The sequence below is a fragment of the Lacerta agilis genome, chromosome 12 (genome assembly GCF_009819535.1).
Source record: "Lacerta agilis isolate rLacAgi1 chromosome 12, rLacAgi1.pri, whole genome shotgun sequence".
Classification (NCBI taxonomy): Eukaryota; Metazoa; Chordata; class Lepidosauria; order Squamata; family Lacertidae; genus Lacerta; species Lacerta agilis.
In genome coordinates this window covers 38,911,191-38,928,703 of record NC_046323.1, presented here as the reverse complement: position 1 = coordinate 38,928,703, position 17,513 = coordinate 38,911,191, and the positions used below count along the sequence as shown (strand labels likewise).

The following is a 17,513-nucleotide window of genomic DNA, read 5'->3' as shown; positions in this document are numbered from 1 at the left end:
ATATGGAAATTGTGGTAAGAGGCTCTTAGGCTTAGGAAGTTCAGCCAATCTGGTTATAGATTTTTATTTTTATTTTACTAGCAAAAGATTTGTTGTTCTTCAGCCCCCAGAGGTGATTTCACTGGCATATATCTTTGGTGAATGCCTCTGAGGGATATTACCATAATGGAAAGGAAATATTTCATACTCAAAGTGAATTATTTTCTTGGTGGCACAGGCCACAATATGAGCAGAGGGGGAATGCTTCAAGCTGGAAGCTGTTGAAAGCACAAATAGGAATGGACAGTGCAAGGGAAGGAGGGAGCCATTGATTACTGGGCAATTGTCATCACTTAGGCATTTCTCTGAATTTTCTGAACAATCCATGACAGCTTGCCCTGTGAACATACTAATGAATGAGCATAGAGGCTCAAGTATACCATATCCTGCAGAGGCACAGCCAGCAATTCACAGTTGTAAACACAAGCAGAACAACAGAAGGGCAACCTCTTGAAACCAGAATGTATGCAACATACCAGTGTGATAAACTGGCATCAAGATGTCACCTAGACACTCCAAAGCAAACAAGGAGGTTGCATACCATAAAGAGATATCACATCATTATATATAAGCACTGATTAGTGACATGGGAAATGACAGTGTGCGACTTCTTCATTTGCCATGTCACTAATTAGTGTTTATATTGAAGCTGTGGTGCTACTTTACCATATGCACACAACCATAATGTTCTGATGTTGCTTTACTGCATACTGCAAGGTTATGTTCAATGCATTCTTGTGATCCATTTTAAGAGGTTGTCCTTCTGTTCAATCTGTGTTTATGTCCTGTGTACGCCTGAGTTTCTGTTTGTTTCAGTGCAATTCACCTTTCCTTCCCATTGCCTTGTTCACTGAGTCTTGACTGTGTTCTCATTTCTCATGTACGGATGGTGAGATTTATTTCACGGAACTGGTTGTGCAAACTGAACCAGCTGGACCCCTTTGTTTTGTTGGCAAAGGTTCCTTTGTGCTTGTAACTGTGTGCCTTGTTACTAACAACCGCGACCATAAAAATATTTCCCCTATAAATGTTTGTTGCCATTTCCCCCCTGGATTTTTGTACTGGATTTTAGAATGCTGTCTTATACAGAGTCGGGCCATTGATCCCTCTACCTCAGTAATGTCTATGCTGATTGGGAGCAGCTCTCCAGGGTTTCTGACCGGGTTCTCTCCCAGTCCTACCTGGAGATGCTGAGGATTGAACTTGGGACCTTCTGCATGCAAAGCAGATGCTCCACCACTGAGCTATGTCCCTTCCCCCATACTGTTGGTTGGTGCCTTCTGTTTTAACCTTTAAATGCCTGCTGAAATCATTTCCAGATCCCCAAACTTATGCAGTCAATTAAGAGAATTTCCATAGCAGCTGACAGTCACGAATTTTTATGTGGCTTTTATTTTACATTGGTATTCTTGTGCACCATTCTGATATATATTGCAGTCTGTAATTTTGTTATATATATAAATAAGTAAATACTGTAGGAGCGAGGGTTTGTGGTAGGATGGAACTATAAATTGTTTTGGTTAATAGCTGGTTTATCATTGTGGATATATATTCTGCAACATGCTCTTGAAACAGTAACAGTGCATTAGTGATGAGCTGATTTGGCTTTATTGGTTGTTTTGAGGTGCTTCCTCAGTGCTACTTCATTATTGTTCAGCCGGTCTATAGGGAAACCAAGAGTGGGACAAAATTAAATCCGAACATTCGTGGTATAAAATGTTACAGGATTTCAGCAGGAAGCTGCAGGGCATGCACTGATGGGGAATGAAGCAGTATCACACACACACACCCACACCCAAAAAAATGTTTGCATACCTTGCAACTGTTCCGTTAAAGCTGGGCATCCCAGATTTACAGAAGCCGCCCCAGTGCTGGCTTCCAAAAGTACACTGGTGATGGCTGCAGTGGCCGAGGAGGAGGGTGAAGGTGCGAGGGAGGGAGGGAGCTGAGAGGGGGAGGGGGCAGGGCCAAAGTAAGATGGTGGGGCACCAGCCTCCATCGAGGTCATGTCCCAATTTGCCTCATTCCGGTGTTGGGTGGTATGTGTCTGCAGGCACAAACAGTTTTGAATGTAGGATCACGTATGATTGCTCCAAAAGCATCACGAGCAGAAATCATCATGAATGCACAGTAACAACATCTGGAGGGGGGCAAGAGATGCCAAATTCAGGGAGTTTCCTATTTTCTGTGAGGCCTCTCTTCGGGTGTGCATAGAATGCCATCTTCTATTGCTATGGAGACTTCACCATTGTGTTCTTGTTTCCTTTCAGTTGGTCCTCACATAGGCCGATACTGTGGGCAAAACACACCAGGCCGTGTTCGCTCTTCAACCGGCATTCTTTCCATGGTTTTCTACACCGACAGTGCAATAGCAAAAGAAGGCTTCTCTGCAAACTACACTGTCCTGCAGAACAGTGTGTCGGAAGGTCAGTATTTATCCATCCTACAGAGCTGTGTGCTGAATACTGTCTGTCCTGTCTCCTCACCTGCTGGGTGCTGCATGAAATATTTAAAGAAGCCTTAGATAAATAAGAGCCCTTTGTGCGTCTGTTTTTAAAGCAACCACCCAAGGGCAAGAGAAGACATTTCCGCTCAAATATCTTTGTCTAAAAAGTCACGACGTTGTGGAGACGTTCTCCCTTTCCTGTAGAAATTTAGAGGAGTAGATCTAAACAATAACATCCAGACCAAGAAGTCTAGCAGTATGTCCACAGCTGGATAGCATACGATTTTTTTTATAGAATTCTGCTCCTTATCACGTTATCTGAGTATCAGGAAAATCCTGGTTAAATGGTTGGGAGATGCAGGATGCTACTTGGATAACTACAACGTTGTGTGGATGGCGTTCATCCACTTTAAACTACCACATGTATACAGCCACGATATACAACACCAATTTACTGTACACAACATTTCGTCTTAAGCAGATTGCAGTCTATGTTTGGCACCTCATTTCTGCAAAGGCAAGAACAAACAAAGGTCTGGGGGTCAAAATCCATTGAAGGAAATGTTGATATGACAGGGGGGAGCTGCTCCAGTATCTTGACAATCTGTTGACTATCCAGGGGTGGTGAATTCCCACCCAGAGCTAGAGTGATGTAGTGATTAGTGAGTTGGACTAGGACTTGGGAAATCAGAGTTCAAATCCTGACTCAGCCATGAAGCTCATTTGGGCTGGCCACTGTCTCTCAGGCTAAGCTACTTCGCAGTCATTGTAAAGATCAGCTGGAGAGAAGGTAGAACCATGGATGCCACATTGAGCTCCTTGGAGGAAAAGTGGTATATAAATGAAATTATAAATAATAAATGTAGTAGTAAACTATGCAGGAGCTCTTGACTCTTGCCCAGCAGATCCTAACTGCATGGCAGAATTTCAGCAGCCAAACTTTTAATACCACATCTACAGAGCATCTTTGATCAGAAGAATAGCCGACATCTGTACAAAATTCAAGTAGTATGATTCAACATTTCAAATGGAGATTCTGCAGCATAGCAAAGTCTGACTTGCCTCTTAATAATGTCTCTTAAAAGCCAGTTGTGAATTTTCTGTTTAATTTCACAGAATTGTTTCCCTCGGGAAAAATGCTGATCGACTAGATCTCATTTTTGGTCATGTGTGTGTGTGTTTAAACCTTCAAATAGAATTAAAATTGTAGGGGATACAAGGTTAATCATACCCCTGTCACATCACGGCCGCTTTCTGTTTTTAATTTTTTTTTATTCCACATCTCTTGTTAACATTTAATGCATCTTTTTTTTGGTCTGAATTTAATGCTCATCATACAGACAGGCCTGTTTTATATCCCATGTAGAGGGAGTGTGTGAAGACTAGAGCAACAGCTTTTAAAGCTGAAGTTTATAAGTAAAATATGGAGGCAGCATGGTAGAGAGCTGGACTTTTGACAGGTTCAAATCCATGCTTAAGCCACAAGCTTACTGGGTGCCCTTGGGCCAGTCACCATATCTAACACTAATATACCTCATTTGGTTGTTGTGAGGATTAAATGGGGAGCAGCATGTGTTCACCACTTTGAGTTTTTTGAAGGAAAGGTGGGGTAATTTAGTCCATTATCCTCTCTCTCAGAATATTCACACACACCCCTTTTTTTTTCTTGCAATGGAAATTGCACGTGCTGGGCTTTTGTTGTTGTTGTTTAGTCGTTTAGTCGTGCCCGACTCTTCGTGACCCCATGGACCAGAGCACGCCAGGCACTCCTGTCTTCCACTGCCTCCCGCAGTTTGGTCAGACTCATGTTGGTAGCTTCAAGAACACTGTCCAACCATCTCGTCTTCTGTCGTCCCCTTCTCCTTGTGCCCTCAATCTTTCCCAACATCAGGGTCTTTTCCAGGGAGTACATGCTGGGCTACCATGGTTATATACCTTGGTTATTTTAAAACTTGCCAACATTTCAGAAATTTTGTAATATCAGAGTGATTTATGACATAAGTCTGTCATAAAGAACATGAAGAGCTTCCAGCAAAGGCCCCCCATGTCTTTGTAGTCATGTATTATTTCTGATATTTATAGCCCTATATTTCTACAAACACACAACCATGGAGTCTAGACACATAGAGTCAAGATGAGTAGTTCTTGCATCGGTTTGTGCCTTCCACTGTGTTTGGGTGCTTTCAAAAACTTGACCACAATTGTCAGCAGTAGAAGAACTGCTATGGCCTCATTTGATAAAGTCACACATCACAGTACTTGGGCATCCTCTTCAAAGCAGGAAAGGGTGAAATACTGTGATGTTAACTTCTGTGTTGTTTTGCCATTGTCTTCATTGGGATATGGATTGCACCCACTGCTTCTTGTCATAGCTATTTTGGATTTTGTGAACTGACAACATTGTGCTACTGACAACATTGTTATTTTCAGATTTCCAGTGTGCTGAACCTCTTGGTATGGAATCTGGTGAAATACATTCTGACCAAATCAGTGCCTCTTCCCAGTATAGCACCAACTGGTCTTCTGAACGGTCTAGATTAAATTACCCTGAAAATGGGTGGACACCTGGAGAAGATTCCAACAGAGAATGGATACAGGTATGCTAGACAACCAACCCACATCTATAAAACATTACAAATCTGGTGCGGTGTTTCAAAGAAAGCAGGAGGGGCAAAGTCATTTTAAAAGTAAATGCACCAGTGTATAGAGTGAAAACAAATTCCTGCATAACAAGATGCTCAAGAAGATGCATTCTTTCACTTCCTGCATGGTCTTTCCCCTCTTCATTTTTCTGGACACAAATAACAGAGATTTTGGTTTAGTCAGAAAAGTCAATATTAGTGTAACAAGCACTTAAAGTGAAATGGTCTGCTGAGCAGCCTGTGGTAGTTTTCACAAGAACAGTACTCAACAGCTACTTGGTGCCATGAGGAGATGAGTGAGAATTTCACCTTGGAAGGTCTGTGTCTTTCACAAAATTAAAATTAAAATTGAGATAAGCCTATTGTTTCCTGTACATCAGAACATTAGAGCCATAGGTAGACCACTAAGACAGTGTGGGACTAGGGAGTGGCATTCAACTTTTACTGCAGAGTAGACCCATTGAAACTAATGAACATGACTAAGTTAGGACTATTCATTTCAGTGGCTCTACTCTGAGTAAATCTAAGTTGAATACTGCCCAGAGAGTATAAGGCAAAAACTGCAGTTGCCTTTGTTAAGTGTAAAAAAGAAGTTCTGAAATGAAGGAGTATGAAATCCTGAACACAGAGTAGAAAATATAAGGGCCAAGGTGCAATAAATAAAGTTAAGGCTATTTGAGTGTGCCTGTTGTGCAGTGATATTCCCCATTCCATTTGGCAGCATGGTACAGAAAACCAATTTATCTAATGGTTACATGTACATTGTGGTAAGCAATTGTCAGTATTCACCCATTGAACCATATGTCATAAGTACCTTTTTAGAAAAATCGAAACATATTTCTACTCATTTGCAGAAAATTCTGATTAAGATGCTGAGATGAAAGCCACATTTTGGCCCCAGTTCAGGACCATGTGTCAGGGTGTGAATTTTCTTAACTCTTTTCCCCCATTCCTCTCCACCAAAGAGCAGGTTCTTTGTACAGTGGTACCCCGTGTTACGCACCGGATCGCGCTACGTAACACGGGCATTCTTAACATGAACGCCCCCCCCAAAAAAACCCAGACGTTCGTGCATTTTTGCGCTTCTGCACATACGCGAAGTGCGCAAAATGCTTCTGCACATCTGTGCGCACCCGCGCATTGCGCGGGCTCCAGAGAGGACGTCCGGGTTGCGGAGGTCCGTAAGTCGAACGTACGCAACATGGAGAGTACGCAACTCGAGGTATGACTATACAAAGTCAGAAGCTTTATATGAATATACTTATGACCCATCCTGGTTTTGAGAGTCAGTTTCTGATGTGGTGCCATACAGCTGTTGTTAAAAAATGAATGCAGAAATATTAATGCATATATTTTTGTTCCCCCCCCACACACACAGAATGGGAATTGGTGTTCTTATTTCTGCAGAGTTGGGTAGAGGAGATATTTGCAAGAGTTAGTGCCTCGCCTTCCTCTTCACCACCTTACCCCACTCCTGCACCTTTGAAATAACTCGTTTTATGCTTGATCCATTTTGTTCAAGTGATCGGTAAACACTTCTCCTCTACCTGAGTAATTTTCTGGCACTGTTGTGTAACCAGACCTACCACTTCGCTATCATTTATGGCCACATTAAAATTATTTGTTAGAGAATTCAACCCAATGAATGCTGCTGGGTTGTTCAATTGTTGTTTTTTGTTTTACAAAAGGGAGTCTGTTAAGAATTCGAAGACTTGGTTATCATAAATATCAGAACATCCCCCCCCCTCTACTATTTAATTAGAATCTCCACTTTCCTCTTTAATTGTGGTCTAAATGCAGTTGATGACAGCAGGAGCCAGGAGAGAAATGTTCACATTTGTTAGATTAATAATGCAGTATTGAAAGCTTCCAGTAGTTTAAATAACTGGGGCATTCTTCAGGCTTTTATTGTTTTCCATAGGAAATATCGAGCTGACATATAAGAATAATGCATCATTAACCATCAATAAGAGCGTTCGCATCAGTGTTTCCTCTGAGGTTTGCTGTCTGCAAGAAAGCTTAAAAACATGTTGAGTGGTAATCAGCCAGGGGAGGAAAGTCAGGGGAAATCTTTCATTCCTGATCCTTTGGTACACAACGGGACTCTCAGGTGTCCAGCCTATGAGGCCTCAGCACATCCTGAGCTGCTGAAAACCAGTTAATTGTAAATGATAAACTTAATCACACTTCACTGTAGCAAACAGAAATCAGTTGATTCTAACTCCCAAGGAATAAGTAGCAGGGAAATTAAGCAAACCTTGACTATAAATCAAACGGCGTTGGCGTTAATTGCTGTCACTTATCTTCACAGAAGTGTAGCAAACACAAAAATTGCAATCCATATTTTTATTCCCACTTCTTTTTAAAAGAAAATCCACTTCCATATTCCCCGCTCCACAATTTAGTAAAGAGAGACAGAAATCTAACTTGCAAGTTGTAATTTCCCCCTGTAGCTTGCTCTAAGCAAGCGTTTAGATGAAGTCAAGAGGTTCACATGGCAGCAAAAAAAACTAAACTGATGGCAGCAAGAAAGTGAAAATAATTTTGAAAGTTAATCTCAAGGAAGAGAAGACTGGAGGTAGCAAATATGCAAAAAGTTCATTACAAAATGAATGGAAATGTATTTCAAGGGTAGCCTCATTACGAGGCTGAGCAAGTCCAGTACCTCAGGCAGCAGATTAAGGGAGTGTAATACTGAGTGGGGCTTACAAAAATCTGCAGTAAGTTCCTGAGGTCTCTTCTTTGTTCTGCCAAAATCAGTAATGCTGTATCTTGGGTAATGCAGAATATAGTAGCTAGATTAGAGTGCAATTGTGAGTGAAGCAAATATACACAAGAGCATCAAAGTTCTGTAAATATTAGATGCTGTACTTAAGGTGTGCTTGTATTTCTTTAACTGCCTTGGGAGTCCTCAGCTGCAACAACAACAACAACAACAGTGATTTATCTTCTGCCAGTACAGAATTATCTCACACTGGCATGTGCTAAGGATATTATTCACCTGTGCATGTACTAACTGCCTTAGATGTCAGAAATGGGCACTAGAGATGCGTATCTAGGAATCCCATTCATATCTGATAACCATGTCCATTGTTGTCCAGGCAGCAGCATTCCTCCAGTGATAGCATACCGGTAGTTGGTTGGATGGTTTCAGGTACAGTCAAAGGCAGCCCAGACTGGTGGTAACGGTGGCAGCAGAATCTCTTCTTGTGGGTGCAGAAATGAAACGTAGAGTTCTGGAAGCAACTAGGGAAGTGGAAAGTGGAAAGAGCAGAAAAATAGAGGCAGCTGGTTGTGTTCTAGTCTCCTTACCAAAAAAGAAACAAAAAACCCAACCACATATGCTTATTGCCAGCAGGTTGCATTGATCCTTAAAGCAGGGCACTGAGGGAAAGGGCAGGGTGTGGCACATGGAGAGTGTGTTTACTTGGCAGTAAGTGTACATTGACCTGAGCGCCCATATTGGCATGCCATGGGGGAATGAAAAACAAGGCCCTGATCTCTTGGGATCTTCCTATGTGTGGGTGGTGTACTGGCAGTATAGCAGACTGAATCCAGCATATGTTTCCCATCTCAACAGTGCCAAGAAGGGGAACTAAAGATATGCAGAATAGCATGTGTGAAGGGCTTACCAAAAATAAATCTTGTTTCTGTTACATCCAAAAGCCATAAGTAACCATGTTGGCCCATTTGGAGGGAGGACTCCAAGAGGCTTTTCCTTTAGGGGCAAAATGCAAAAGCAGCATTATTTACTTCCTTAATGCAACAAATGCTGTTCTATTCTACTCCCTTGACCAAAACCTGTTTGATTTTTTTTAATCTTCTGCTTCTGTTTCGATTCTTTTTTCATAGTGAAATAGCATTATTGATATTCCACCACCACCACCACCCCCGCTTCACAACAATGCTTTAATTTAATCCAGAAAAAGGAACAGAAGTTTAAGTATATTTCCGAGCTCCCCTCATTAACATATCCTTTCATTGGGGGGGAGGTGCGGGGGTAGTGTAGTATTTCCATTTCGGTAACCTAAACAACAAACATGTTAATAGCTATCAATTACCAGCAAAGTTTTAGCTCTCAAAACTAGTAAGAACGCCAACCCAAGGGTTCCACATCTGTTTTTAGTGAAATCTGTTCCTGTCTGTGATATTTAAAATCTGAGGAACTCCTGTTATTGTGCAATTGGGAATCCTAAGGGAGTAAAACCTTAATCAAATCCATAACATGCAAGGGTTTTATGATTGCACTTTCAGTACATTCCTTTTAAACGGATGGCAGATTTCTGCCCTGGCAGCAGTAATTGCATTTTTACAGAGTACATTCAACATCCACAGTTACAAACAGTTACATTTAAGCAGCACACATGAAGTTATTGCGCTTAAATAACTTTTGTAGTATGGTTAAAAGCCCTTGAGTGAAACCTGTGTTTGTAAACATAATTAGCACCTTACATCTTTTGAATTTTGGGTTGTCCTGTGTTGCCTTCTTTAGTGAATCCAACCAGGAGCCTTCTCTAACCCACAGTAGTTACTGCAAAAAAGAATGAAGAGAGTCTGAAAAAAAATATTGCCAGGACATTTACAGTGAGTTTATGTAAGCAGGGGCATTTAACAAATTGTGAGACCTTGGGTGGTATGTCCAGCTAAGCCATACACAGAATAGACCCATTGAAATTGATAGACTTGACTAACATAAGTACATTGATTTCAGTGGGCTTACTCTATGACTTAGGCTGCATACACACCATACATTTAAAGCACATCCGCCCCACCAAAAAAAGTATCATGGGAACTGTTGTTTATTAAGGGTGCTTTGAACTGTAGCTCTGTGAGGGGCAAACTACAGTTCCCAGGATTCATTGGAGGGGGGTGCTTTAAATATATAATTTGTGTGTGTAGTCTGAGTTAGATGCAGGCAGTGCTGAATGGAACCCACTCAAGAGCACAGAAGACTTTGTTCTGTTGTCAGATTCTTATGGGTGTATGAAATCAGCATTGGTTTTTTTGTTGCTCCAAATAGAAATGTCCACTGCAATCTCTCTTCTGCGTACAGTGTACACAAATCACCACATTTTTCAGATTCGTACCCTGGGAATTGCTCAATAAAAGGTAGAGAGTTTTGTTTGCTAATATCACACCCTTCAGATATATATATTTTCCCCCCAAGGCATCTTACACAGAGATAGCAAACATGCTGGATATCAAGATACGGATCATTTTCATTTTCATGTTATATTTTGTCAAATTTCACATGAAAAAAATTGTGACATCTGTTCAGAGCCACAGCTGGGAGAAACATCAGCACGGGGATATTATTATTTTTTAAGTGTTGTTAATTTCAACATCCATGTAGGTCCGGACTGACTTATCCTCAGATGTCAAAAGCTAATCCAATCCAAATAAATAGGTCTTACAGTACTTCTAAAGGGTGTCCAAGGTTTAGCACTGGCCAGTCTGCAGAGAAAGACCATTCCCCAACTCTGAGAAGCTCTATTTCACGTGCCTTTACTATCTACACCGAGTGCATGAGTGCCTGATTCAAGAAAAGGACTCTCTTGGACAAACTAAATGCAGGTTGGGAGATCCATGAAATTTGGGGGAAGCACACAGTTGTTTGTAAGGTGTCTGTATGTTCCCTGCCCCCCACCCCAAAGAGGCAGATAGCAAATTGCGGAAGGTGTGTTAATAATAATAATAATAATAATAATAATAATAATAATTTATTTATATCCCGCCCATCTGGCTGGGTTTCCCCAGCCACTCTGGGCGGCTTCCAACAGAATATTAAAATGCAATAGTCTATTAAACATTAAAAGCTTCCCTAAACAGGGCTGCCTTCAGGTGTTAGGCCAGGGAAGCAGAATGGTGAGAAGGAGTTGAACATCCTCACCGCAGTACCACTTCCCTGAACAGATATGTAGCTCAGTCAGTAGAACATGAGACTCTTGATCTCAGGGTCGTGGGTTCGAGCCCCACATTGGGCCTAAAGATCTCTTACATTGCAGGGGGTTGGACTCAATGATTCTTGTGGTCTCTTCCAACTCTACAATTCTATGATCCTCACCCCAGTGCCACTTCCCTGAACAGGTATATAGTTCCATGCAACTGCTTTTTAATGGTATTGGGTTCCTTTGAGAGTATGGGCAAGGCATAAAGTTAATGAATACATAATTTGAGCTTTAAAAACAAACAACCGAGGTCACACACATCATGTATCCTTAAGCCCCCAGCTACTCTTAGGGGCGTTAGAGGAGGCATCTGTGTTCTGGTGACTCACACCTGCCATCAGTCAGAAGGTGGGCTGCTGCTTTATGAACTGCGAATATTAAAACTTTTAAAGACAGTAGCCTTCTTAGCTATACTTCCGCCAAAGGTCAAATAGCTGATTTGGAGACAGAAACTTCACAGTGCTTGGGAGGAACCTAATTTCCCTTTCTTTTGCCCCCTCTCCCCACTTTCAAGACTTGAAAGATATACCAAGACAAATAGGTTAGATAATATTAATTCCTCCAACAGTCTGCATTGATTAAAACATCAAAAATGCTGTGCATTTCTCCCCCTTGTTCAAGAAAAAAAAATATTGATTGCATTTAAAGCATTTATTAGTATAGAATACTTCCTCTGAACAAAAGATCCCTCCAAATGGAGTCTCCTTCCTTTTCCCATTCAGATGGTTAAGCAATCCATATTCCTTTAATATTTATAACTTTGTGACTGCCGCATGGAGAGGAACTGTTATAACACGGAAGCAAAAGGGAAGTATTCCAGCAGCAGGCCGAAAAATAATTGCAGTTTATCTTATGGCATCCCACATTAACATCCGTACAATATTCTGTCTTCATGCCAGGCATATACACATGTTTTCGTGTGTGTGTGTGTGTGTGTGTGTGTATTTGAGAAAGTTGCTTAGATTGGCTTTACTGGGGGGGGGTCTAAATGCTTTGCATGAGAGTCTGGGGGTGCATAGGAAACCTACAGTGTCTGGCTTTTCCCCCCCTTGCTTTCCCTCCCCCACTTCTTTTGAGCACGCACAGTACCCGAATGTATCGTACAACAACTGCTTGCGATAAGATGAATCCTAGAAACAGCTCTGCTTTCGAGTCTTCCTTGGCTTTGAAAGGCTGCCTGAGAGCAGAAGTTCACAGTCGTCATTGTCAGGCTTACTCATCGTTAGGGAGTGCACTGACATGAAAGCCAGGTTACTGTCAATTCATTTCCTCCTCCCCTCGCTCCCCTTTTCACGAACACAAGTTATCTATTCAGCTCATGTCATTTCACATTTCATAATGCCACTCCAGAAAATTATAACAAGCAGCACTGGCTGTTCAATTGAGAGGATAACATCACGAAGCTGGCTTTCCATCTTTGCTTGTTCAAGAGCAAAACAACAGATTGGGGTATTTATTTCCAGGAAGGGGCCTTATTGCAGCTCAGAATTTATTGCCCATCCAGTTCAGTATTGTCAGCTCTGACTGGCAGTGCTACTCTTTGGGTTATCCGTCAGGGCTCTTTTCCTTGTTATCCAGTTCTTTTTAACTGAAGATGCTAGGGATCTAACCTGATACCTCCTGCATGCAAACCATGTTCTCTCTCCAATGTGCAGCACTGATGTGCAGAACGAGGGTAGGGAGTACACATTCATTCATGGACAACCTTCCAGGGTCCAAACACTGGTGGGGGGGCAAATACAGAGGGCCACATTTGCCCTTCGCCCAATGGTTCCCTAGCCCTGGTATAGAACATGCAACCCAGTCCTCCAAAATACATTTACTCAGAAGCGAGTATCACTGAATCTTTGGTGTTTTTAGAAATTATTTTCATTAAACAAGCAGATTTGGACATACTTCTGGGTCACCACAAAAGTTGTTATCATAAAGCCTCATTCATTTTGGGTTTTTTTTGGTCAATCGTTTTATTTGTATGCCTCCTTTTCAAAATTAAAACCATGCTCAAGGCCAGGCTTCCTAAAACTCAGCCCTCCAGATGTTTTGAGACTACAATTCCCATCACCCCTGACCACTGGTCCTGCTAGCTAGGGATCATGGGAGGTGTAGGCCAAAAACATCTGGAGGGCCGAGTTTGAAGAAGCCTGCTCAAGGCGGCTTGCAACATATAAAAAAATTGCATAACTACAAATGTAACAAAAGTAGCCCTAAACAATAAACAAAATATCAAAAAGCACACAACCAAATTGAAGAGTTTCCACATAAATCATAACATCCAAAATAAACATGCAAAAGACTAACATCAACAGTTGCTCCCTGACAAAAATCCCTGAACAATGCTCAACCCAAGATTCTGTTCAGCAGCTTTTGTAGTTGGAGTCCATCAGGGCCCTGCCCTCCCAGGCCAGGTGGGAAAAGTCCTGCTAGGCAGGGACCAGGTCTTCCAGGACTCACAGGCAAGATGGTCCAGCAGGGCTCTTGTGTGTTGAACAATAGTAGAAATAGTAGAAATCCAACAGGTGTAACTTTTTCCAACTTGGAGATGAAATGATAACTGTTCTGCAGCTCTTAAAGGTAGAGACTGCAGCCCTAGTTTCTACGTGTCAGAAGATCCGGGTGTTGGCAGCCCTGACAAGTTCAAGTGGTGAGCAATTAGTTTTTCAAGCACTGCTGGGGCCCAAAAGATAAAAGGGGGAAGAAACATTCTCAGTCTGAGAAGCTGTTCAAACTTGAGGAGGAACAGAAAAGTGATAGTGGGTCATTTGTAGGAGCAGAAGAGGGTGTGAAGACACTGCAGGGATCCAAGAAAGAGCTGATAGCACAGCATCTGCTACTCTGCAGATTTAATTACACAGCATCTTGCCATCACTTTTAGGCTCAGTTACGTATCTTTGCCTGGACTAGTGCTCTGATAGAAGTTGGAGCAATTAAGAGGCCATGACGGTCTTACTCAACTCATTGTCCCTTTAAGTCTCTTTCTCCTGCATCCATATGTTTTCCAGCCTTCCTTTACGCTTCCACTGAACTTTGCCCTCTTTACAACACTCTCTCATAGTGGTGGGGGGATTGCAGGTCAAAGGATCTTTGCTTCGCTGAGTTAACTATCTGTCTTTCCAGAATCGGTGCATTCCATCGCCTGGGCTCACGCAACCCTGATTTTGTTTTTGTTGTCACCATCGCTTCCTGCCGTCACAGGAGAGCTTGTGTGAACCTGAAACTATTGTGTATTGCCTTGTTTTAAAATGCAGTCCTAAAAGGCCTTGCTCTAGCCTTTGCATCTGTCAATGAACAAATGTTTCATTCAGCAACAGCTTCTTCCTTTTTATTTTTTAAGAGTCCGCATAGATTAAACAAACTGAAGCCCCTCTTTTTTGTCTATGGCCAGGCTATGTTTCAGACTGGATGTTTAAACTTAACAACTGAGAAGCAGCTGGTATCTATGCAGCCTGTTGTTTCTCTCCTGTGTGGCCTCCTGTGCTGAATCCACCAGATGACATTTATTCTTTTACTCTCCAGATGTGGAAGGGTCACTTTGTTCAGTGGTAGAGCATCAGCCTTGCATGCGGAAGAGCCTGTGGTGGTCAGTGTAGACCATACAAAGCTAGATGGTCCAAGGGTCTAATTTGGAATAAGGCAATTTCCAGTGGATTATACTCAGCATTGGTAATACTCAGAAGAGACCCATTGCAATGACTGGACATGATCCATTAATTCCAATGGGTATGCTGTGAGTAAAAGTTAGTTGGCCACAACCCTGTGTTCCTAGGATACACTCCGTTGCATTGTACATTGTAAAGTATGAGCTGGAGTTAAGCTGCAGAACTATGAGAAGCTGTCACTGAGATTGTATCCGTTCTGCAGGATCACAGGCAATATCTGGCCAATCAGAGAGAAGTCACTAAAATGCTTTACCTTTTTTTTTTTTTTGGTGGTGCCAAAAATATTAGAATATTTTAGAATATATTAGAGTAGGTCTTCAGACAAACATATGTAAGGGACGGGCCTTGCCACGATGATCCTATTCCCTCTCCCATGTGTATTCCCTTGCATGAATTTTGTCCTCTGAAAAGGGTTTATATAATCCAAGACTGAAGGGTGGCTGTTGCTTGGCTCTGTTGTAGCTACATCCAAGGTTAGAAGGTGAATAATATGGAGCTGAAATTATTGTGACAGCATTTGAGAAGGCAGTAATTCCTGCCTGCTTTCAATACTCATTTTTTGTACCTACAAGCTAGACTTGCCTGGAATGAGAGTGACCGCTGGAAGAGATGCAAGAGGCGTTTCCAGTGGAAGGAATCCACGCAGAGACCGCAGGACACTTGTAGCTTGCTTCTGAGAATTTTCGAAGCTTTATAAGTGTGTCTTGTTTTGAAAGTGCAATTCAATAAGAAACTTCGCTGGTTTGAATGCTGTTCCACTAAATACTTGTCTGTGTTCCAAACTGCAGGATTATGCTACGGTTTAAAATTAAATCTAAATCACAAAAAGTATTCCAAAATGTTAATTAAAAGTATTAAGTTTCTGAATAATTTATAGCTTAGCAAGGGTTTCTAAGGGATGAGGGGGATGGGAGAGCCCATTCACATCTATTTCTTTTGTTGACCCAGTGATTGTGAAATGTCTTAGGTGTACTTTTGCAGGCTAATGTGATGCTAAAGCAAAGCTTTTGGCTTCAGAGAAGTAATATTTTACAATAAGCCGTGCTCCTTGTAGACAGAAAGCAATCTTTTTCGAAGGTGCCAGGAGTTAATCAGCCTCTGTCCCTGCCACAGAAAAGTTTCCAATTACATAAGAAGTTGATTGCTTTGGTTTGAAGCGCACAGTCTTTTTTCTGTCTCTCGTAGGAATGCATTGTGCCTTCTCGTCCAGATTTTTTGGTGTTGCCAAGCAAGAGGTGAATTGGGAAAAGGGATATGTTCCCTGACTCCTCTGAAAATAATATACCTTGAAATCTATTTCGAAAAGTTGTGCAGATGGAGCATAACTTACTGGCGTGCGTCTGAAAGCACATTTCTCCTTTCTTTGCATGGCCAGTAAAAACACGCTGTAAAGCACACTTAGCTGGTTTCAATGGGACGTATTGTATTCTGCACTTTTTCAAAGGCTGCCTAACACTCAAGAATACCACACAGAACTAATGTATATTAGTGTCACTGTCCTCTCTCTGGATGGGAATAGCATTCCTCCCTGCACCTTACCCTGCACGCTGCTTTCACGTTTAATTTTCATAGTTTCCATGCCGGAGCCGTTTGGTATGCTGAATTCTGGAAATGTCTCAAGCTTGAAACGCTAGTGTATGAACCTGCTGTACTGAGTCGCTTTTGTCTCTCCTTACCAGAGTACCGCTTGCCAATTTTTACAGCTACAGCAGATTTTTTTTTTTTACTATTCAAAAACAGAACCAGATGGAATGCCAGTTCAAAGAACATGTCAGAATTAAATATTTCTCTTTCAATTAGTTGCTTCTGATTTATGCGGGGGAAAATTAACATAAGAGTAGGAGAATGTGCCATGAATCCAGATGTGACGCAGCCCACACACGCATTATCTTTTCTCTGTCAAAAAGATAGATCTTTCTCCCCACCACCACCTTATTTTTTTGGGTGGTGGGTGACAAAGCTTGCAAGCATAGCCGTGACAAGTGTCAGAGGCCCTTTCTGCCTTCCCTCAGCAGTGCCAACAATTTTAAATTTTAAAGAAAGATAAAATGAAACATTTCATTTGAATATAGCACATCTTATTCCTTTTTTTGTTGGTTTTACGGAGGTTGCTTCATATTTTTTACTTCTTTGGGCTTCCCAACAGCTCTATGAGGTAGGCCACTAATGATTTCCATTTTTTCAGAAGAGGGTCCCAAGGCTGAGAAGGAACAGCTCTACAGAAGAAACACTGTTAAGAGCTTCTTCCTACACACTTCCCCTTCTACAGAGGTTTCGCCCCCCTCCCCATGACAAAATCATGTTGTGGAAGCTCTGATAAGCAAGCAATTTCCATGCAGCAAGGAAAAATGATATACACAGCAGCTGGCAGATTGGCACACGGCTAACAGCAAGAAAACCAACGCATGCCACATTTCATACATTACACAGCTCGCATGCATCTTTTCTGACTTGATCTTAATCTTCCTGTAATGCAGGGTAGGGACTCTTTTTTTCTTCCTCTTTCAGCTTTCCCTTGTGGGAAGTCAACTTTGCAGGGGTCACAGGCACAAGTGGGTGGGGCTAGAGGCAAAAGTAAGCAGAGCAATGGATGACATTTGTATGGCAGGCTGCATTCCAGCCACATAAATATGTACGCACATTGACAATCAGGACCGCCAGTAGGCTGGTGCAAATGGTGCTGGTATACTGGGCCCAGAGCCAGCAAGGGCCCCAGACTCTTAGCTTACGTTTTTAAAAAATACCCCCCCCCCATTTCCACCTGCTCTAAAGGGGAAGCTAG

The 17,513-nt window shown here is 41.9% G+C and overlaps 1 protein-coding gene across 3 annotated transcripts in view; it reads left to right on the top strand.

Annotated features, from left to right (window-relative positions):
- NRP1 (neuropilin 1) overlaps positions 1 to 17,513 on the top strand; it is a 125,872-nt gene that overhangs the window by 64,693 nt on the left and 43,666 nt on the right. For all 3 annotated transcript variants that reach the window (XM_033165423.1, XM_033165421.1, XM_033165420.1), the window contains exons 5-6: positions 2,310 to 2,465; positions 4,916 to 5,082. In XM_033165423.1, the coding sequence (XP_033021314.1) occupies positions 2,310 to 2,465; positions 4,916 to 5,082 (323 nt within the window). The remainder of the gene's footprint in view (positions 1 to 2,309; positions 2,466 to 4,915; positions 5,083 to 17,513) is intronic.